General features: G+C 42.7%; 1 protein-coding gene across 1 annotated transcript; it reads left to right on the top strand.

The window, feature by feature from the left end:
* The first annotated feature begins 1,152 nt into the window (after nucleotides 1–1,152).
* On the top strand, nucleotides 1,153–21,810 carry LOC307134418 (uncharacterized protein). Its single transcript, XM_079830142.1, has 9 exons — nucleotides 1,153–1,253; nucleotides 3,882–4,060; nucleotides 4,445–4,549; nucleotides 4,797–4,948; nucleotides 5,043–5,090; nucleotides 5,300–5,477; nucleotides 19,521–19,567; nucleotides 20,085–20,166; nucleotides 20,467–21,810. The coding sequence occupies exons 2-9, from the start codon at nucleotides 3,895–3,897 to the stop codon at nucleotides 20,751–20,753; spliced, it is 1,065 nt and encodes a 354-aa protein (XP_079686268.1). The 5' UTR covers nucleotides 1,153–1,253; nucleotides 3,882–3,894; the 3' UTR covers nucleotides 20,754–21,810.
* Nucleotides 21,811–23,076: the final 1,266 nt, after the last annotated feature.

The raw sequence follows: 23,076 nt of genomic DNA, 5'->3' as shown, positions 1-23,076 counted from the left end.
TTATTCACACAATGGCTATAAAATAATCATAATTTATGTATTATCCCTAATTATTTTTAACTCAATTCAATTTTCTTTTCTATCTGGAGCAGTAGCCTGCTGATATGCTGCAGCTGTATGCAACTGAATTTGGGTCCTGACTTCAGGCTTTTAAAGCCAACTTAAAAAAAGGTTTAATTATTTGGTGTTATACCATTTAGTTTTGACTATCAAAATATAGAAAACAAAAGTCTGGACAAAAATATTTAAAACCTGGAAAACTTGTGTAATTCATTCCTGGTTTCATATGTATTGTTCTTTGTTCATGTAATGCAGGGATCCCCAAAAAAAAGTTGTCAGATGAATCCCTTTAACCTAAAATATTTACTAGGAGACCCCTGAGATTTTGTTATATAAATAAATGATAATGGCCACATTGACATGCAGGTTAACAAACGAAATATTAATATGTTTCGTGTTCAGTTAATTAAAATGTTTTATGATTAAATAAAACATTCGTTTTTCAGTCAACTCACAATCCCCCTGCAGTTCTTTCGCTAACCCCAGTTTGGGAAACCCTGGATAGTTCATCCAAAATGAAAATTACTATGTGAGGAAAAGTCAAGTTTACAGAGTTTTAGTGTAGCATAAGTACAACATTAAACTACTATACCGGTATATAATAATGAATATGTGTCTAGTAATAATGTGTATAATAATGCAATGGGGGAATATTTGTGGGTCCTGATAATGTAAAATGTCTTATGTTACCAGTAAAAAGTGGCCTACATTATTTTAAAAATGTCTAGTAGGGGCCTAAGTGACAAGAGTGCATATTCGTCTAAAATAATTCAGTATTTTGAATCATTGGACACTTCAGAATCATGAATATTTGTATTCTGGCGTCACCATTGTCCTGTGCACTGGGTTACTAGCACCAAGTCAAAGCCTATTTATTTCCACCCCCAATATAATACCAAATGTAGCATTTTAATCAACAGTACATTTTTTGTTTACCTTTTACCATAGGTCTTGATGTAACGCAATAGTATCGTATCGTGATATGTCTCAAAACATGCCATTACACCCCTATAGAATTTTGAACCATGGCACCAGAAGGGAAAACATTCTGCGCTTTCTCCTCAGTCATTCACGCCCCCTCCGCGCGCTTCTCCAGTTCTCAATCTCCTCCCACTCCCAGAGTCCCAGGCTGGAATCCTCTCGTGCAGCCAGACGATAATTCAGAATACCCCGCCGCAGCTGAGGAGGTTGAGGTAAATATCAGTCTACTGCTTGTTGCTGTATTAATGAGTTGTATTTGAGTGTGTGTTTTGTTGAAAAGGGCATCCCGTTTTCCGAGTTCCATTCACGTGGCGCTAATGTTATCTTGTTAAATGCTAAAAGAACGCTTGCAGATAACTTCTTATTTTAGTAGCCTATAGTTTGTAGCTTTTGCAACAAAATCAAATTGTAGAGACGGCCTGAGAGAGCACAAATATATATATATATAATTGTAAGTCAATATTTAAGGTATTTTTTCCCATTATATCTTTTCCTAAAACAACCAGTCCAAGATGCACGTTTCGGTTCTGTTTGTGTGTTCGTGGTCGTTTTATTTGCGCTGCTGTTTTCTTGTGTTGTTCCATGTAAACACGTGCTAGACGGCCTTCTTGCGTATTTTGCAGCGTCGCGCTCATGGCACGTTGTTCTAAAATCGCTGCGCTCAAGTTAAAAGTTGTTCAACTTTCCAAAAAAACGCGCCTCGAGATCTTACTAGGTAGTGAGCCCAGACATTTCCGGTTTCCTGCCCTGCCCCTTTCCCCGGTGCTGTACACAGAGCAATCGTGTAGTAATTGTTTTCCACTACAGAGGGGGCTCCGGTCCACACCTGATGGTCACGCGCCATAGCATTACCTTTTCTTTTTTATTGCAATTTTAACAAACATGATAAAATAACACGCAGACAATAAACCAATTATGGCTCAATAACAATGGAAATTATATAAAGCCTAATCCGAAAAGAAAAAAAGAAGAGGGGGAAAAAGTTTATAGCGTTCTTATTTACAGACTTTGAAATTGTATTTAAGTACAAATTCAATTCTTTTTTGAAGATGTTAACGTGGGGTTTACTATTTGTATATTTACATTTATGTATATAAAACATGCCAATAAATAGAAGGAGGTTTATACAATAACTTGCTTTGATTAGATTTTTATCATTAATGTAAAACCCAAAATAGAATGCATCTATAAGATAAGAAAAAAAATCACAGTTATACATTTTCAGTTATCACAGTTATACAAAAAAAAAAAAATCACAGTTATACGTTTTCACAGTTATCACAGTTATACAAAAAAAAAAAAATCACAGTTATACATTTTGGACAATCAATGCATTAACACTACTAGGGTAGAAAATAGGCCTTTCTAATCATTGAACATTACATTTACATTACATAAATTCAGTGCTGGTAGTAACTGATTACATGCAATCTGGATTATGTAATCAGATTACAAAAATGTAGTACTTGTAATTAGATTATATAACTTTTTAAAATGCTCATTATCAGATTACAGTTAATTTTTATGGATTGCTTGATCACATGTTATTCACACAATGGCTATAAAATAATCATAATTTATTTATTCTCCCTAATTCTTTTAGCGATGCTTTTAAATGGGGAGAGAAAAGCACCTCATTTACACCACGTATGAGATGAAGAATAATGCAACTTACTAAACATAGCTGTGAAACATGACCTTCACTATGTCATGTTCCGTTTGTTTTAGTTTTTTAATGGACATTCAGTTTGTTTTCATTTGTCACATGTCTTCCTGTGTTCTATTTTCCCGTCAAAATCTGTCACCATGGACACTATTTACAATCATCACAGCTGTTCGTCGTTTACCTCTGTGTATTTAAGCTCCTGCCTGTTTTCAGTTTATTGTCCGGTATCATCTATGTTAAGTGTGTGTGTTGCTCCCCGTTCGCCATTCAGTTTGATCTTTGTATATAAAACTTCATATTGGATATAATTCGAAGAATAAAAATCACAGTTTTACATTTTGGACAATCAATGCATTAACACTACTCCAGAAAGACTGAGCAAAACGACACATCCAAAACAAATGGCCTACTGTTTCAGAAGAAACTTCACAAAAAGAGCAGGATGTGTCAGTGTTGCTTTTAAATTTGGGAAGTGAGTAGGTCCAATATCATTCGTCTTAAAAAGTGGGTGGGCCAGATGCCCATGATATATATATGTTTGGTTCCCAGAGTCTTCGAAAGCTTAATGATGAAAGTGTGTAGATTCTAGACCTGGAAAAGCCATGCGTTTGAATCTTAAAAAATTAATTTTTTATAATGATTATATATAGATTTTTTTAAATATCTAAAATATTTTTTAAATCCTTACTACGTGAATCTCAAGCTACTGGAAAAGTCATGAAAATGTTTTAGTTAAAAAAAATGAGATACCTGAAGAATATTCAGCAGTTAAATCTTCTATAATAATTATAATTATTTTAGGTAGCCTACTTATATTATTATATGGGTACTCCTAGGTTTTAGGCAAGGTCATTGTCTTTTCTGTTTTTTTCTGGTAAAATGTGTCTTTTCCTTTAATCATGCCCAGAGATGAATGTTTTTGATGAAAGGCATCTGTGCATATGACCCTCTCTTAGCAACTGAATAGAAAATGTGCTTGTATTTGTCTAAAGTAAACTGTAATACATTCAAATGAATTAATGGTTTTATTTTGTTTTCATGTGTGATCCATTTTGGCTGACCCTTACATATAGAAGTCCAAATGAGTATATTTAGAAAACTTTACAACATAAAGAGCCCTAAAATTTGACAGTCAATTCTGAATATCCACCACTAATTGATGGCTGTATTTTAGAGACCCACAAGACATGGATGTATTCATAGATCCAAAAATGAATTGGGGCAACGCTTCAGAATCTGACTGGCTGAACGAGATGGGGAAAAGTATTGGAAAACAAAGGGAAAAAAGGAAGATGAATAATAAAGATGGCAACAAGATGAAAAAAGCCAGAAGTATAAACTCCAGGCTTCCAGGTAAGCATAAACCAATGAACCAGTAAACCAAATATGGCATAACATTTGCCTCTCATAGACCTGAAGAAGATGAATGTTGCATCCGTTACAAAGCAGACTAAGCCAGAATGTGAAGTGAAGGAAAACTGCTCAGAAACGGATTTTAGTAAAGATGATAGAAGAAAGAACAAAAAGGTGCTCAAAGAAAAGTAGCATCAGGAGGCAATTTCCCTGCCACATAATCAGTGTGTAAACAGGCAGACCAAGAATAATATATATTTTTTTTTACAATAACATAAGGCACACATCTATGAAAGAATGTCTTTGTCATAGATCTGAAGATAAATTTTGATCCGTTTATTATTATATCCTGCGACAATATTCTTTTATTGTATTTCTTTTTAGAGCTAGGCCTACCAGATGTTTATCAAGAGGTCAGAGATAAGAAACAACTGCCTGTTCGTTGCGGACAAATAGCAGGTTGTCTTTACAGAATAAAGTATGACATTGGTAAGTTTTGGGAAGATACAATTTTGACATTGTCAGATACAATTCAATTGCATGTTATATTGAACTAATGTTTATAAACAAAATATGTCTTTAAAAAAAAAAAGTGCATATTACACCATTTTTTGTTTTGTTTTAAATATGTACCCAAATGCTAATCTACTGTGATTCAAATGGTTTAACAAACTTGCATGTATTTCAGATATGTGCACCCATTCATATGTTCTGTATCATGTTTGTCTGATTTAAGGAGAGAAGTGTATATTATGTAAAGGGAAGTGGTTTAGTCCCCATCAGTTTGAGATTATTGGAGGAAAGATGCATAACAAGAAGTGGAAGTTTAGCATCTATTACAAGCCATCAAACAGCTTTCAACAAGTGCAATTACTGAAACTCATACAGGTATGGATGGTATGAATTAGTTATATTTTATGAAGAAATTTGAACTTCATTTTACTGGTCCTCTGATTTAAATGAACTCTTATGTTTTTCTTAGAGCGGGGTTCTTCCAGAGTTTGGACACCTGAAGGAGTCATTCAGAAAGGTATATCTTATATACAGTACCAAAACAAAAGTGATAAGCCCATAGGCCAATAAACAAACCCTATTCATATTGTTGTAGTTCAAACTGACAGAATTATTGATTAGTAATCTGTGAATTTGACCTTGTTTGTCTTATAGATGACTTCTGACAATACTGACCCATTGCCAGGTATGGCATGTTTTAATATCTACCATTTTATTTTGCCATAGGTGACGCAGGCAGACAAACACAGTGCAAACTCTGAGCAAAATATTATGAGAAGGAGAGAATTAATGAACGCCTTAAAAGGTTTTCCAGAGTCCTGGAAAAGATTGTTTGACAAGACTGTTTCAATACCTGTGCATGGAATTGAAAAGAACACACTGCAGAAGGAGACAATCCAGCCGGGTGAGTTTTATGAGTATTTGCACTTAAAATTCATATTTTTTTCAGCCATACCTTTATTAAAGGGATAGTTCACCAAAAAAAATGAAAATTCAGTCATGTTATAAATCTGTACATTTCTTGTCTTTTACCACCCACTGCTATTTATACCAATGACACATATGTGCAGTTATAGTAGCAAAATATTAAGGAGAGTATTGATACGGTGTGACTATCGGATTTCAATAGGTAGTGCTATTAATGCTATATACTGTTAATGCTGAATCAAAATTAGTTGGCATAAGTTTATAAAGGAAAAGAGTGAAAGGCCTTGTTTACACCTGGCAATAAGGTGCGTTTTTGCCGATCAGATCACAAGTGGATGAGATGACGCGAAATACAGGTTTAAACAGGGTCTAAAACATTTTGAGCTTGTCCACTTTTGAGGTTGTCGTAAATCGCATTTGACTGGATAGCTGTAGCGTCTGGAGTCTCTCTGTCTCTCTCTCTCTCTGTTTCTCTCTCTTGGGATCAAAGTGAGGCGAAACAGCAGGGATGCCTTTCGCTACCCAGCTCTGCAGGGAGATCAGATCCCGGCACCCATAAGTCTGGGGTGAATGGCCCTCAATGCCAGGCTGACGACCCACCAGAGAATGGCCAGGCCTACGACAATTGCTCTGGGGGGGGGGGGGGGACTTCAAAAAGATCCCTATCACACACACACACACACCCCGGGCCCCTAGCTCACACCTTCCTGGTGCAGAGGGGCCGAGAACTGACCTCCACACAGACAGCCTGTGCCATGTGGCTTGAACTATTTTAACTGAACCATCCCAGAAATATATGTGATGACCCCTTTTGTTGTATGTATGTTGACCACAAAGTATATATTTATGTATTTGTGTGATGTTAATCTTAAATGCTCAAGATGGCTCTGTAAAAGAGATACACTGTCTTTCATGCATTTAAACGAGCATGTTTGGGGTCTATTGATTCCTCTTTCTCTGCCTTAGCCAATTATGTAAAAAGTATGATTATGACATGTACCGTTAATATGCTTACCCCTTTTGGAGCAAAACCTCACTTGTTGTGGTTTCCAGCATTAACATTCCAGTGAGTGATAAAAGTCCAAACAAAGGAACTTTCCCGCCTCCAATCCACATCTACGATTGGTCATCTCAGTGGAGGTGGGCGGAGGTTAGTGGACTTTAAAGTACAGTTACTCAAGCACCTCGGGGCTCAGTAAAAACTTGCAAGGACTCGGACAAGACAAAACTTCCCTTCCATCACGCCAGCGCGGCTCGCGGGGCTTCGGCCCGAGCCCGCCTGGCCAAGCTGATCGCCCCTTTGAAGATGACGCAACACCGGCGCGCTCCATCCGAGCGCGCACATCACTGCACGAATCTTCTTAGCGCGAACGAGATGCCTTCCCTTCCAAGACAACCGCTCCTACACGCCGTTAAATCTCCCGCGGACCGACCCCGGAAGGACCGAACGGAGGGAGAGCTTCAGCGCATGAACACTCTGAGAAACGCAACGCACGCATCCTTTACACAACACAAAGAAACCATGCAAGTATCAATTCTATCGAAATTTAGATGCGTTTAAGATTGTACCCCTATTATGGTGATAATTGTTCGTTGCTGGCTCTCGCGGTTTTGGTTGGGAGATGTCCGACTGGACCATTCCCTTCTCACCTTCCTGTTCTCCTCCTCTCTCTTCCCTCTATTTCTATTCCATTTCTTCTCTTTCATTACTTTCCCTATTTTGTATATACATGTATCCTTTATGTAGTCGTATGTAATCGTAGTAGCTATCACTATTAAAACCATTGTATCCACGTTTTAATTGTCATTGTTGTTGCTCACAAAACATGAGTCCCTTTAATGTCAGATCTAAGCTACGAGCTCTTATAAGTATCATTGAATGCTTTAATTAATACCATAACTCGGAAGGTTTATCCTTTGTGGCCAGAGGGATAAGCTTTTCGAAAATGGGTCGAAGACCAAGTTGAGAAGTATTGTACTGCTCGTTCGTTAAACCGAACGGAGTAGAGGAATTCTAATCACTTCCGTAGAGGCTATTCTGTGATTGTTTAATATAGATATATATCCAGAGTTGATTGCAATAAATTGTTGTCAACCATATATATATATATATTGCATAAATACCTGTTAGGTATTCCCCTTTTGGGTGATTTTGGAGATTTGTGATTCAATTATAACCCGTTATGATTAATCATAAATCCCTAAATATTAATACTCATTATTCCCTATGAGCTAAATTTAATTTAATAATATATGTGACCCTAAGACGCTACATATTTGGTGGAGAATGCGGGCAAATTCTAAACTCTGTTTTGTGAGCAACTTTGTCAATTTTATGTGTATATTATTTGTGTTAACTGTTGTCTTGTATGCGCGCTTCAGTGAGACAAGTCGCAACCGCGAACTCACGTATCTGTAACTGAAAAGCCCAAAGCTCATTTCAGTTAATCCTATGTTAACAGCGTCTATTTTGGTCAAACATTTTAGTCACTGTAAATTGTTAAAAAGAAACTGCAGTTCATAATATTAAAACTGTCTCTGCAAAGGGAAAGAAACTTCTTTTGCGGAACATTTTAATATTATCAATTCCACCTGTTTGAACGAAGAAATCTTCTTTCAGCGTGATGCCACCTGTGCGTGATGCCACCTGTGCGTGATGCCACCTGTTAGAACGAAGAAGTCTTCTTTCAGCGTGATGATATAACGATTTGAGCGTGTTCCTCTTATTCGTTTTGTAAAAGGCCTTATTACTCGCCAGATTTGATCCGTTGCGTGTTCCAACGTTATTCAACTGAGCGATCCCTTAGGTGGAATTTTGGCGTAGCTAACCGAAACGCACACCTTGCACAAATCAATCAGAAAAACTGCTGGCCAGTATCTGCTTGATGTGTGAATGGGAATATGTTATTTTAACCTTGATCCAGTTAAAATTCGTTGCAGAGAAAATACTCTGTTTTACATTTGCGTGTAGGCGGTAAACTAAATCCGACCACACACTCTGTGTGCTATAAATTGGCACAAAAGGGAATTTGAGAACAAATTCCCTTCTCACTTGCGACCGATCGCAGTCAAATCACCGCGTTAGGAGGTGAAAGCCCTTCTCCCCCGTTCTGACGCTCAAAATTTAAGTCACCCTACATAGGTGCCGCAATACCTCTGTCCAACACAAGAGGGCAGCCGACTAGGTGTTCCGCACCTCTCAGGTTACTCCCACCTGACGTCCACTCCTTGGAGTGGACTCCATTACGCCACCTTGTGGACGTTCCCCTACTCCCCGCTCTCCAGTCTGTCAAAGTGAACTGTCTTTCCATTGTTATTTGCTTCCTATTAGAATTCTTTTCATTCACTTCCCGTTACTGCTGCTATTTGACATTATTCAAGCTTTCTGTTTCACTGACTTCTCACCCTTATTTAAATTTGGTTTAGACCAGGTTTGAATTTGGATTTAGATTAAAGTCTTTTCAGCCAGTGATGGTACCAGAGGGAACAAGCCCTCTGTGACAGTCTCTGCTAAAGTCAGCTTCCCTGCTCCAGTTTCGACAACTTCTCCTGTTGTTTCCATTTCAGTTATTTTCGCTTATCTTCTCTTTTGGCTTCATTTCTGTATCAATTGTTTCCTTCCATTTCATACCCTTCTGATACCCTGCACTTATTTAAATTTCGGTTTAAACAAGTTTGAACCTAAAATTAAATTAAGTCTCCTCTTTTCAGCCTGTGATAGCACCTTATCAGTAGCCTGCCCCCTGCTGGGCACTCTCATAAGTTGGCTTTCCTCTCTTCTCTCCTTTGGCTCCATTTCAGAATAGATTAATTTAATTAATTCTACTTCTCCTTTTTCAAGGTTGCCCCGATAATTACAAACATAATCATCATTATTTTAGGTTTTAGCACTATTTATCAATGGTCTTTCCCTCACTTACTTTACAGAATGAGGTAAATTTGGTCTACACAAGTTTAAGCTTAAGCTGATGTTGTGTTCTCCTTGTTAGCCATTTGTATATCTACAGGTAGTACCTCCAGTGCTTGTGGTGAACTTGGGATTGTCTTCTGGCTGGGTTCCCGTGAGTGGAGTCATCTGGTCGGCGTAACTGACACCGGTCGTGCGTGAATCGCAGACACCTCTGTCTCCGTACCATTGGCGGCGGCACGCAGCAGACTAAGCATTTCGGGCACCCCAGGGAGAAGCCAACGAGTCCAACTGATCCTCATGAGGGCATTTTGGTTAATTACTCTGATTCTCCGTTTGGACTCCAAAGGGATTTCAGAGGAAACCCAATTTCAACCCTTCAGTCTGGCCGTTGACCAAACTTACCTGAGTGCTGCCCTGTCATGCTAAAAGTCACACGCTGTTTGAGTGGGCGCACCGTGGTACCAAGGGACGAGGATCTGGGAACACCGCGGTCGAGTGTCCAGGGACCGCCGGTGAGATTGACCTCACCATTGGTTCTCACTTGAAACAACCCCGATTCACCCCAGGCACAGTAAGTAGAGTAAGCCCATTCACTTATTGCAAACCCTAGAATATATGTATTCGTGGTCATTTAAGTGTTTGGCCACACCGTCCTCCCTGCTTAAGCCATACCTTTCCCCTAGGCTTTATAGCTCAACAGCGCCCCCTCCCTCGTCGGCCCTGTCATAAACCCTAGCATTGGTATTAAGCTTAGAGCCTTTCCCTATCTATCTCTTCTAATGTTCTCATTTTCGTTTCATTTCATGCCTTCTCTCTAGTATTTTTGGTTATTTCACTCTTTCCTACTCTACTGTTCTGTTGTTTAGTTTCTTCCAGCTCACCTAAAGACAGAACCTATGAGAGCCATCAAGGAAAGCTGAATAATAGACTGACGACCAACAGCCAGTGTCAGTAAATGACCCACTAGGCGACCGCACTGTCAAATTGTTATTTAAGCTGATACTCGACCACATAAATCGGCCCCACCTGGCAACTCACAGCCAAGACAATAGGTGCCCGGCCTAGATTCCACTAACTGTCTGCATCAGTTAGTTAAAATTGCGCACACCAATTGAATAGTCGCAATCGCTATAGCGCTAAACCCTCCACGGACTTGCATTGGCCTCTTTTGTGTTGTCTTTCTCTCGCCCCCAGTAAGCCAGTGTGTCCCGTTCATCCAGCCCCACTGCCACTGGGATCACGTCGAGACCTGATCGAGCGCCAGGACGACTGCGTTCCTGCCAAAAGCCACAGTGACCTGCAGCCCCCGAGCCAAGAACGGCAGCGTTGAAGCTCCTAGCGGAGGAGGCCCGGAGGAACCAGGACCACGCGCAGAGTCGGCTAGATCAGCTACTCCTTGAGACCCAGGATCGACGCGGAAGGGAGGACGAAACGGACCTACAGCTCCGGGAGAAAGTTGAGAGACTCCAAAATGCCCTGGCAGAACTTCGTGTAGAGACAACACGCAAAGAGCAGTTGGAGAAAGAATCCGAAGAGGAATTGAAAGAACTCCAACGAGGTGAAGCTCTCCTTACAAGAGCTGAGATTGAACTGAGAGAAGGAAAGACACAGCACGGCCACAGCTTGTGAAACCCACTTGCAAACGGCCCATGCCAAGGTCCAAGATTTGGTTCAACCAAAGACTATTCGAAACAAAGAACTGAAGTATGCACGTACATTGCATAGTGAACAGCAAGGGGAAACACACACCACACAGTTTCCCCTGACAAGTGGGCCAAGAAACCCCCAGCCAAGAGTTCCAAGCTCAAAAGGGGGGCGAAAGCCCACTGCTCGAGTTGTCACCAGCCAGCAGCCAAGAGCCCCCACCAGCAGCAAAAGGGGGTGGGAGCCAATCCAGAGAATCGTGCACAGCACACCATGGCTTCCCAAGAACTCTACAAGCTGGCCAGAGACATCCTACCTTTCACCCCAAACCCTGCAGGAAGCCACAACACGCACACCTACCTGCAGGACATGAACTTTCACCTACAACCTGTGGCTAACGTGACCACATGGAACCAATTAGGTCTACTCCGAGGTACGGCCAGCCGTGAGGCGTGGCATTTCCTCGACCGGCAACCGGAGACTGCAAAGTTGGACGACCAACAGCTACGGGACTGCCGACCAAAAAAGACTGCTTCTGAAAAGACTGTGAGTAACCCAATGATTTGCCCTGTCTCTGATCACCGTTCAGAGCTGGCTCCAAGGAGAGCCATGCAACAACATAGTGACAGACTGTGTAACCGTCAAGACCGTTACAAGCCAGCAGAGAGCAGCGCAACCGGCATGGTGCCCGTCCTAAGCACCTGTCCAAGCATGCTGAAAGAATCTGGGACAAGCCACATCTGTCTAACCACCCAAAGGGGGAACCACGTGGGATGCCAGCCGACAGCCAGACGATCCTCATCGGCCAGTGCACCTAGCCCAGACAGCCAGCGGCGGAACGACTCACAGCATGCCCCAAACAAACCCAAGCACTGTGCACCAACCACAGTCCACAGAACCAGAGACTTCATCACCAAGTGACAGCGTCGCCCAACCCCCTCAGCTGACGGCTGCACTTCCTGAACAATCGAACTCTGAAATCCCAAAATAGTGAGCTAAATGTGCAGTCATACAGCCAAAATGAGACCCAAACTTGAACAGATAGCTCCCATCCAGCCAACAATGGGCCGAATGAGTCTGGTACACCCAGTGTACATCCAACCGATGGACAGGTACCCCGTTTCTCGTCGGCAAAGATCTGCTAGATCGTTCTGAGCCCTACTAGACTTCAAACAGCTAAAGATTTGGGCTCAAGTGCGAGAACCTCTGCCTCTCCAGCCACACAGACACCTGAGCCAGACGGTCAGGTCACAGAGGTCACGAGAAACCTTGCAACCAGCCGCGAGAACACTGTCCCAGCACCAGAGCAAAGTTCAAGTTCGCTACTCTGCACTTTTCAACTCACCATAGACTCTGACTTTCACTGCCCCGAGGTCATGACTGACCTCCAGCTGAATGATGTGACAACTACAGACAACTCAGCCATCAGTCTAGCACTGGTCAAAGCCCTCATGGAAGTAACATCCAACCTTCCATCTGCAAGCAAGCGTACCTGCGGCCCATTTGACTCCTGCCTAACAACCATGGTAACTGCCAAGGGCACCTGCGCTTTGAACTCGAAATGGAACGATCGGTGCCCTACACACTACTTCCTGGTCCTTCCAGATCCACTGCATAACGTCTACATAGAAGCAGACCCCTTGATTCGCCTCAAGGCTCATGTGGACTTTACCAATGAGGTAGTGTGAGCCCCACTGACATCACAGCCCCCTGTGGTTCCTGCCAAACCCGAAAACCTCCTGTCGGGCCGGACCTTGCCAGGATTCGGTACTTTAATCAACGAACAGTATACTGCAGTACCAGTTTACACCAAAGGGGTCGCTGTTCGGCTCAACATGTGATGTGGTCACACACTGACCCGCACGTGGGGTTTCTTCCAACCTTCACCTAAGTGTGAGGAACTTGGACTCAGTCTGGAGGCCACACCACTCACTGAACTGTCATCCCACGTAGTCTACATCCTAGTCTACAACCGACAGCATTCTTTCACAAGGTGCCCACTCGGCTATGCCAACTCACCAGCCGAGTTCAACATCTTCCGGAACAAGCATGCCCAGACACCAGAATGAGGGGCTACCCCGTCTGCTAGGATGATGTTCTCACGAAGAGCACAACGCCCTTCTGAAGAAGGACTGCCCATTCATCTGGACAAAAGCTCAAGCAAATTCCATGAATGAACTGAAACGACATCTGTGCATAGCTCCATGTCTCGCTCACCCTGACACACAACAGGAGTTCCACTTGAAAGCTGGATTCTCCAAACACTGCTTTAGTGCTGGTCCATACCAAAACATGACCAAGACAAAAGAACAGTTGTACAGGCAAGCAAGACATTTCTTACACCAGAGAGCAAAGACTCTACCTTACACCATATGGGCCTTCCTGCGATTCTCCGACTACATCGGAGCACAAAAGGTTATTACAGAGACATTCCAACAGCCTGTAACGTCTTCAACAGCCAACGCATCCGAGATGGCGTCGTTACCAATTCACATGGTTGATGACCCTTCAGGGCTGCAATGTTGAGGCACGTTATGCCCAGACTCACAGATCTGCACTGGGAAATGACTCAGCTGCCTGCCAAAAATGTCCTGATGACACACCAGCGGTGACGATGGACACAGAGGAACCTCAACAACAGACCTGTCACAGGTATTTCGAAAAGAATGCATGTCAAGGACTGCCCACCACCTACGTCGTTGGATGCTCTTGCAACCAAGAGGGCATCCTAAAAACAGGTGCGGGCGTACTATGGCCGAAAACAGCCTTGCCCTCCACAGCACTTCAAGTGGGGCCCTCAGTCATCACAATATACTGAGGTGGCAGCCATTCTAATAACCCGACAAATCGCATCGGCCCACAACAACAGAGAACTATGTATTTGCACTCCAACTATGTCAGACACCGTTTCACATGCCACCTTCCAGGTTGGACACAAAATGGCCTCAAGAAAGCAGTCAAACGCCAACACCTGTTCCAAGCGTGCGATGAAATCACAAGCACATACAACATGACCATCTACTGGAAAAAGGTGACAGGACACTCAAGGCAACCCGGCCTTGACAAAGACTTGGATGACCGAACTGATTCCCTGGCCAAGACTGGCACACTTCACAACAACCTATGGTCACCTCCCACCCATGCAACCACCCTTGATGGGGCTGCGCTAACCCGCAGCAAACAAACTATTCTTGCGACGACTCCAAAATTACAGCCGCTTACGCTGGCTCCACAATTTCCATAAATGACACATCCGACATGCAAACCTCTGGCACTGCCATACGAACTATGAGTAACCACCTCTCAGACCCCTCCAACCACCCTATCACGACGTCTGACTTCACGGCTAACAAACGCCTCAGACGACCACATGACGGCAAACACATGCTGCGTACGAAAGTCAACATTCTGTGGTATGCCTCTGATGCCCTCACAGCGCTAAAGCTTGTGATGCCACAGTGTCAAAAGGGGGGTAACGCTGAACATATGTCCACAACGCACCATGTGCCGGACACCACGGTACCTGAGCCACAAGACACAGAAACAAGTGGCACATTGGCCTGGCATGCAGCAAAGTCATGTCAGAGTATGGCAGAGAAGTGTCTGGTTTGGTGACAATTCTATCCGGCAAACCCAAACCCCAGAGCCACTGCAACGCAGAGGAGTCACAGTCCCATGGTCAAACCTCCAAACAGACTGGACAGGAGCCCTATCCAGATCGATGAGGGACAACAAGGATGGTATACCAATTCTACAAGTGAGTGGAATGTCTTCCAGCACCCAACGACACCAAGTCGAACGAACCAATCGAACTGGGATCAGCATGCTGAGAAAGTATGTGACTGCCAACCAGAAAGACTGGGATGTGAAACTTCTGTTGATGCTCATGGACATCAGAACCACCCCGCATGAATCAACTCGTGCGTCTACCTTTGAACTTATGACTGGGTGGCAGGTGACCCTGCCGCCGCACCTGCTGTATCAAACAAGAGACTCTAGCTTTATCAGATCCTACACCGCTCACCAGTACATTGACAAACAACACCTACAAACTCAAGGTCATTGTCAAAGTTGGGCATTGGCGAGGTAATACCCAGATCAAGATGCACACCCCAGATGTGGTGGCCTACCACGACAGCAACACACAGCTGTACCTGGCCCCAAGCCTGTGCATGTGTACTTTGACCAAGACAGTCACTACCTCTGCCGTAGCGAACCACTCCTCCAGTGCAACACTGAAGGAACCTGCAGTTTGCAGCCCAGGAGAAGCGGCACCCAACACCCCGCCGAGGCCATGCCTCACATCCGGGTCATCGAAACTCAGGCGGAGAGGGTGGTCTAGTGGGTTAAACCACTGAACTGATAAACAGCGGGTAAAACGACCTTGCGCAGCAGGTCAAAGAGACCAGAGGGAGCAAACACATGCTCAGAGCCTCAGCAAACATCTGGAGACTGAGGCTCAAACCAGAAACAAAGACTTGAAATGGCTCAGACAGCTGTTGAACCAGGAGAGCAGCTGGACAGACCAAGCACAGGACCCATGCAGAACTGTCACTATGGCAACACCCAGTACCAGACAAGCTGCTGGGCGAAGCCACGGAAGACAGCACACCCAACCAACATCACAGGATGTCCCACAGCCGTCGATGACAACGCCCTCCGCCAAACCCTACACACAGGTGTCAAGCGGAGGCCGCACAAGGACAGCTGGACACTACCATCTCAGGAGCTGCTGACACCAACAAAATAGCCCCTGAACAGGACTCACCAGATGATTACTGCAAAGGACAAGCTTCAAACTCCTTGCCCACACAGCTCAGGCAAGCTCACACAGACCGCTAACCACTTCCTGAGACCACAAGCAGAAACCTGGGCCACACGAACGGACTTCAGGATGACAGGTGACACACCATCAGGGCACCTGCTGCCTTGACACCTGCCGCACCGGCTCAGAGACCTGAACGTGGCTACTGCTTGCCTTATCTGCTGTGGAGAGACCATCACTCCAGGGGACACAAACAACCAGAGTATGTGGATTCAAGTACCAAAGGGTGCCATCCTCCACCTCGATGATCTGGCATTGTACCTCCGCCCAAGTGAAGAGTACTGGTCAGAGCTGGAAACCCCATCCTTCTTCAAAAATCACAACTTCACTCTAGATCCAGAACTGGAACTAAAGATTGAGAAAGGGGGGTCCTAGCCACTTGACATCACTCCCATCGACGCGGCCCTCCAAGAACTGTCCCGGCTGCTCATCCTGACCAACTCCCCTGTTGGCCAGGCACAGACCACAGCGTACACAGTGCTGTATCTCGCTACAGCTTTAGGCCACACCCTAACATTGGGCCTGGCTTTCACCCTAGTCAAGCGGGTCCACGAGAGGCGAGAGTCTGTGACCAAGAACACGGCCTCTTTCCCCCTAGGATTCCAAACAAAACCCACGGAAGAGAGGTACCAAGACAGAGACAATGCCAAATCTCATCGAGATGGACTCTCAGCCTGAGGAACCAAAGGCTGAGAACAAGTAGAAACCACCTGCCACTCGACCACCATGAACCACCTGCCACTCGACCGCCATGATCCACCCGCCATCCGACCATCATGATCCCACTCGACTACCATCCGATCAAAACGACAACTGCCATCCGACGAGGTCAACCGGACGTCGTCACATGGCAAAGGGGGAGCTGTAGCGTCTGGAGTCTCTCTGTCTCTCTCTCTCTCTGTTTCTCTCTCTTGGGATCAAAGTGAGGCGAAACAGCAGGGATGCCTTTCGCTACCCAGCTCTGCAGGGAGATCAGATCCCGGCACCCATAAGTCTGGGGTGAATGGCCCTCAATGCCAGGCTGACGACCCACCAGAGAATGGCCAGGCCTACGACAATTGCTCTGGGGGGGGGGGGGGGACTTCAAAAAGATCCCTATCACACACACACACACACCCCGGGCCCCTAGCTCACACCTTCCTGGTGCAGAGGGGCCGAGAACTGACCTCCACACAGACAGCCTGTGCCATGTGGCTTGAACTATTTTAACTGAACCATCCCAGAAATATATGTGATGACCCCTTTTGTTGTATGTATGTTGACCACAAAGTATATATTTATGTATTTGTGTGATGTTAATCTTAAATGCTCAAGATGGCTCTGTAAAAGAGATACACTGTCTTTCATGCATTTAAACGAGCATGTTTGGGGTCTATTGATTCCTCTTTCTCTGCCTTAGCCAATTATGTAAAAAGTATGATTATGACATGTACCGTTAATATGCTTACCCCTTTTGGAGCAAAACCTCACTTGTTGTGGTTTCCAGCATTAACATTCCAGTGAGTGATAAAAGTCCAAACAAAGGAACTTTCCCGCCTCCAATCCACATCTACGATTGGTCATCTCAGTGGAGGTGGGCGGAGGTTAGTGGACTTTAAAGTACAGTTACTCAAGCACCTCGGGGCTCAGTAAAAACTTGCAAGGACTCGGACAAGACAAAACTTCCCTTCCATCACGCCAGCGCGGCTCGCGGGGCTTCGGCCCGAGCCCGCCTGGCCAAGCTGATCGCCCCTTTGAAGATGACGCAACACCGGCGCGCTCCATCCGAGCGCGCACATCACTGCACGAATCTTCTTAGCGCGAACGAGATGCCTTCCCTTCCAAGACAACCGCTCCTACACGCCGTTAAATCTCCCGCGGACCGACCCCGGAAGGACCGAACGGAGGGAGAGCTTCAGCGCATGAACACTCTGAGAAACGCAACGCACGCATCCTTTACACAACACAAAGAAACCATGCAAGTATCAATTCTATCGAAATTTAGATGCGTTTAAGATTGTACCCCTATTATGGTGATAATTGTTCGTTGCTGGCTCTCGCGGTTTTGGTTGGGAGATGTCCGACTGGACCATTCCCTTCTCACCTTCCTGTTCTCCTCCTCTCTCTTCCCTCTATTTCTATTCCATTTCTTCTCTTTCATTACTTTCCCTATTTTGTATATACATGTATCCTTTATGTAGTCGTATGTAATCGTAGTAGCTATCACTATTAAAACCATTGTATCCACGTTTTAATTGTCATTGTTGTTGCTCACAAAACATGAGTCCCTTTAATGTCAGATCTAAGCTACGAGCTCTTATAAGTATCATTGAATGCTTTAATTAATACCATAACTCGGAAGGTTTATCCTTTGTGGCCAGAGGGATAAGCTTTTCGAAAATGGGTCGAAGACCAAGTTGAGAAGTATTGTACTGCTCGTTCGTTAAACCGAACGGAGTAGAGGAATTCTAATCACTTCCGTAGAGGCTATTCTGTGATTGTTTAATATAGATATATATCCAGAGTTGATTGCAATAAATTGTTGTCAACCATATATATATATATATTGCATAAATACCTGTTAGGTATTCCCCTTTTGGGTGATTTTGGAGATTTGTGATTCAATTATAACCCGTTATGATTAATCATAAATCCCTAAATATTAATACTCATTATTCCCTATGAGCTAAATTTAATTTAATAATATATGTGACCCTAAGACGCTACATTACGTTCCTTGTGTAAACGCTTATGTGGTCGAATGTGTTCAAACAACCGCAAAAGTCTGCCTACTGACCTGACCAGTAAACACTACGGGAAGCGCACTAGTCAGACGGGATTTAAACTCTGTCGTCTAGGGACCCAAGTTTGGTTTGAGGATGAAAAATGTAACAACCCCGATGTTCCCTCACCCATTCCTGATTTGTGACACGTACTCACAGCGTTCGGCGCGGTCTTGCGGCTGCCAGAGCAGATACGAAAGCTTCCATTTGTCTCCTTTCACATTCATTTGTAAATTGTGCAAGCTTTTTCTTCCATTAGATCGAAAGATCTAAACAAGCCTATGCTTTTACCCGCCCATAAATCCTCCCATCAAATAAATAGGGACACAAGTGGTCAAAAAGAGACTACCATTGAGGACTTGAGTTTGGCTGATGCCTTTTAACCCAGTTGTCCTGAAAGGCAGAGCTCAGGTAGAGAGGAAGCGCCAAAGAAAAGAAACCTTTATAACAGTTACAATTTTCATTTACTATTTCCTTGTTTATGTGACTAAACCAAATGAGAGACATTCAAATTGATCAATCCGCAGATTACAGCTTCCCCCACTGTACTAAAAGTGTGACAGTGAGCAGATCATGATGTACAAACGTCTCGGCCTACAGGCCTTGATCATAGTCAACACTTCTGTTCCTTTAGAGGCCAATTCACACTGTGCCGACAGATGGCAAAAAGACACCTTTATTGGGTTTGTCGGATCAGTCTGTTACCTCTCTCAGCGTTGGTTGGCTCACGTTTTCACAGATTGAAGCCAGGCTGCCAGGAGTCTGGATTGCCAAAGAGCTTTGTCAATGATTGACATTTGTCTTTTTTTTTTGTGATCTTCTGCATTAACTGACACTAAAAATGATTATGGCTTTTGCTTGTTTTCTATACACAAACAGACAGTTCTTCAGAGGAATCCGAGTCTGTTGCCGAAAGAGTTAAAATGGTGAGATGTGGATTTTACTAATAAATTGAAAAACATTATATTATTGTATATGTATTATATTGTAAATGAGTTTAGCATATGCATGATGATCATCTAAAATATAAGATCTACATGGAGATGTATATATGGAGATTATATATATATTATATATTTTTATTTTTTTATTTTTTTATTATTAATAATAATGTTGTTGTTGTTGTTGAAGGGATGTCATAACAGCAGTTGACTCTGCTAAACAGCCTATAGTTGAATCAATAACTATATAAATTATAATAATAATTCTATAACATGACAATAATAGAAGCAACAATGTGGTACTCTGGGAATTCAGCTCAAATTCTGAGGTAGTCATTATATCCCAAATAACTAACTTTAACTAGATCCCAAATAACTACCCTTCACTCCCTCAGTTACTGAAATGTATACTGTTATTGTATTACTATATTATGTGGATATCCCCTATTAACCAACAGACACAAAGCATGACTTAAATCGTATTCTTTCTTTTTCATAACAGAACCGGAGAGAATCTGTGATGTTGACTGAAACTGTCAGTAAAAAGACCACAGAACCAGTAGGATCTACTGCCAGTGACAGAGGTTAGTGAGCTCTGCAAATTGACTTATTTATATTTCCCTATTTTTATTAGACAATGAAGGTCTGAGGTCACTTTCAGATATGTTGTTTCTGCTTCTTATTGGAATAATAATATTTAAGTATTGCCAGTGTCCATCACTGCATTTATGAGTGCTTAGATTGCTGTTTTTCCTTTGATGTATTTTTTACAATTTCAGACTTTATCTAACCTGTATTTTTGTGTGCTTTAAACTCATCCTCATAATGTATCTCGACCAGATGCTTAATTCATATCTGTTGATGATATATATCTCCTGTCATAGAGGAGGCCGTCCAGACCACAGATGACCTAACCGGAGCAGGGCAGCTCAGGCTCAGTGCTTCCCCTGCTGGATGGCAGAAGCAGAACCCTGTTGCTTCTGAAGAGACTCTGGAAACAAGGCAGCTGCAATTATATGAATTACTGACAAAACAGTTTGACACCATCAACAACACCCTGCAATCAATTGATTTGTCTTTAAAGAAGCTGGTGGAAAAGCAGTCACATGATACACTGCCACAATACGTCAATGTAACTCCTCAGATCCACTCCTTAGTCAAGCAAGAGTAAGTCACAGATGTTGTAACAACTTGATTGTGATTGTGATGAAAAGTCAAAATCATTTTATTACCATCCAAGTGGTTACAGTCAAATCATATAAAACAGTGAAATCACTTAGGAACTCTATCCTGTCTTGCCTTCACTCGAGATGGTGTGAGCTCCACTGACAGTCTGTACTCCTATTGGTTGTTGCTCACGAAATTCACTGCTCATTTGCAAAAAGTTGAAATTTCAGAACTTTTGTCTAGTGACTCCCGCCGCTTGACACGCCTACATTCTGTTGTCAATGATTACTGTCAGTCGTGTCGCCAGCCCTCCATTGAAAATGAACGGGATCTTGTCGCTGGCGGTGTGAATGGAGCTCAAGGTTTGAGATTAAACAAAAGCAGGGGCAGTACTGATAAAGTAGAACTGTGGCCTGAGAGGTTGATTAAATATGTATTGTATACGTTTCTTTTTAATGTACAAGAGCCAAGAAAATAAACATATCTTTTACATCTCTTGTCACATATTACAACATGAAAATACAGATGTGACATAAGTCCACTGAAGGTGAGCTTGATAAACCCATGTGCAGTTGACGAAACAAAATAAAGATAAACAAAATAAGACGATAACTAGAACTTGGCTTGAATCAGAACATGACTTGAACAGACTAGACTCACCAAAAGCGGGTTACAACAAACAATAGAGGGTATGCACTGACATCACTTTCCCGCCGGAAAACACACCTCCTCAGCCGGACTGAGTGGCAGAAGAGCAGCTGCATGCATGACTTGATTTAATGGGGGAAAATGAGACGAGTAAAGTTTAAACTAAAGCTTGGACTCGATATAGTAGTTCCTTACAACTTACCAAAGATCCAGTGATCCATGGATATTGACCCGCTGCCAGGAATGTGTTTTCCTGACATTTATATGAGCCTGATGATTTCGATACATAAATATTTATCACTGTCAGTCATCACAATTTCAAGAGTAAGTCCCGCATGTATATGCGGATGGGCCTATGTATTGAAGTGTGAATGTGGCCGCTTGTCAAGAATGGAAATAAAAAGTTTTATTCAATTTCTGAATATAGGCCTATTCATTTTTATATTGCATAGACAGCGCTCAAAGAGCGCTCCCTTTATAATCACTAAAAGCTGTCACTCATTCAATGAGTGCAATCTCACAAAGTTCCATTATATTAATCAGTGAAGCTGACTACACAATGAATCTCTTATTTACATTATGTCTACACTTTGTTAGAGAGGATTTGTGCATGTGCAGAACTGGACAAAAACTTGAGGGGTGAATGGATTGTAACTTAAACACCTGTGATTGACCATTGCATTCTAGAAATCAACAAACATGTCTGTGATTGGCTACATTACTCACCGAAGCGAAAACACGTTGGAAATTGAATCATTTGACAAGCACAAATACAGATACACACTGGATCTTTTGCCAACTATTTTTCATTAATAATATGATATTTTTACAAAGAAAACAGATCCTAGGCCAACATTTATGGGCAGCTTTTCCCTTTAAAAGCGATATCCCCATCCCCAACCCACCCCCTCCCCCTCCCATGGCTGGTTTTGTGTTTTTCGGGGTTCAGTACACAAGAATTAATGACTAACCAAGACACGCCTGTGAAAATAATCAAGACAATGAACCAACGAGAACACATTAAACAAGGAAACAAATTACATGAGGACAAAGGAATCACACAACAAAGCACATGGCAGCATAACATAACTGAAAACCACAAAATAAGACATGAACATGAAACAAAACCAAAACTAGACGTGACAACCGAAGACAACATTTCATTTTATTTTCTGTCACTGTGTACTTGAGGCAAAAACAATAGGTCAATGTGTTCTCTAGCGCATTTAAGGGGAAATAAAATTCCTGTGTAGTCAATAATTGTATCCTCTAAATCTCATCTTTGATCACCAAATTTACATATTTAAATGTATTTTTCTGTGAAAATAAATTCTTCATACCTTAAAATAGCTTGAATTTAACTACACCCTTGCTTCATGACGTTAAGTATATGCGGAACCATGAATATGCAAAGAAATCCAATCCCTCAACTTTACCGTACAAACGCTGCACAATGGAAAGTGGAAATACTGGTTTAATTCAGACATATACTGTATGTTTGAACCAGAAACTGATTCAGAAGAAGAAGTGGAAGAGTGAATTATACCGGCTCTGGACCCATTTAACTACCATGTACTAACATTTAAATTAATAATTTGATATAATGCACTTATTATGTACATAAATGCTTTTACATTGTACTTACATTTTTAAAATACCTGCACATCTGTAATTAATTT

The sequence above is a fragment of the Gobio gobio genome, assembly GCF_949357685.1.
Source record: "Gobio gobio genome assembly, chromosome: 1".
Classification (NCBI taxonomy): Eukaryota; Metazoa; Chordata; class Actinopteri; order Cypriniformes; family Gobionidae; genus Gobio; species Gobio gobio.
Note: the sequence above shows the minus strand (reverse complement) of the source record. Positions and strands in the feature narration are given on the sequence as shown.

Bases quoted from the DNA above. Each gene is read 5' to 3' on its own strand.
- LOC307134418 (XM_079830142.1), top strand. From the start codon at position 3,895: ATGGATGTATTCATAGATCCAAAAATGAATTGGGGCAACGCTTCAGAA. The intron at 5,091-5,299 runs GTATATCTTATA...ATTTTGCCATAG, and splicing joins TGAAGGAGTCATTCAGAAAG to GTGACGCAGGCAGACAAACA. The intron at 5,478-19,520 runs GTGAGTTTTATG...ATACACAAACAG, and splicing joins GAAGGAGACAATCCAGCCGG to ACAGTTCTTCAGAGGAATCC.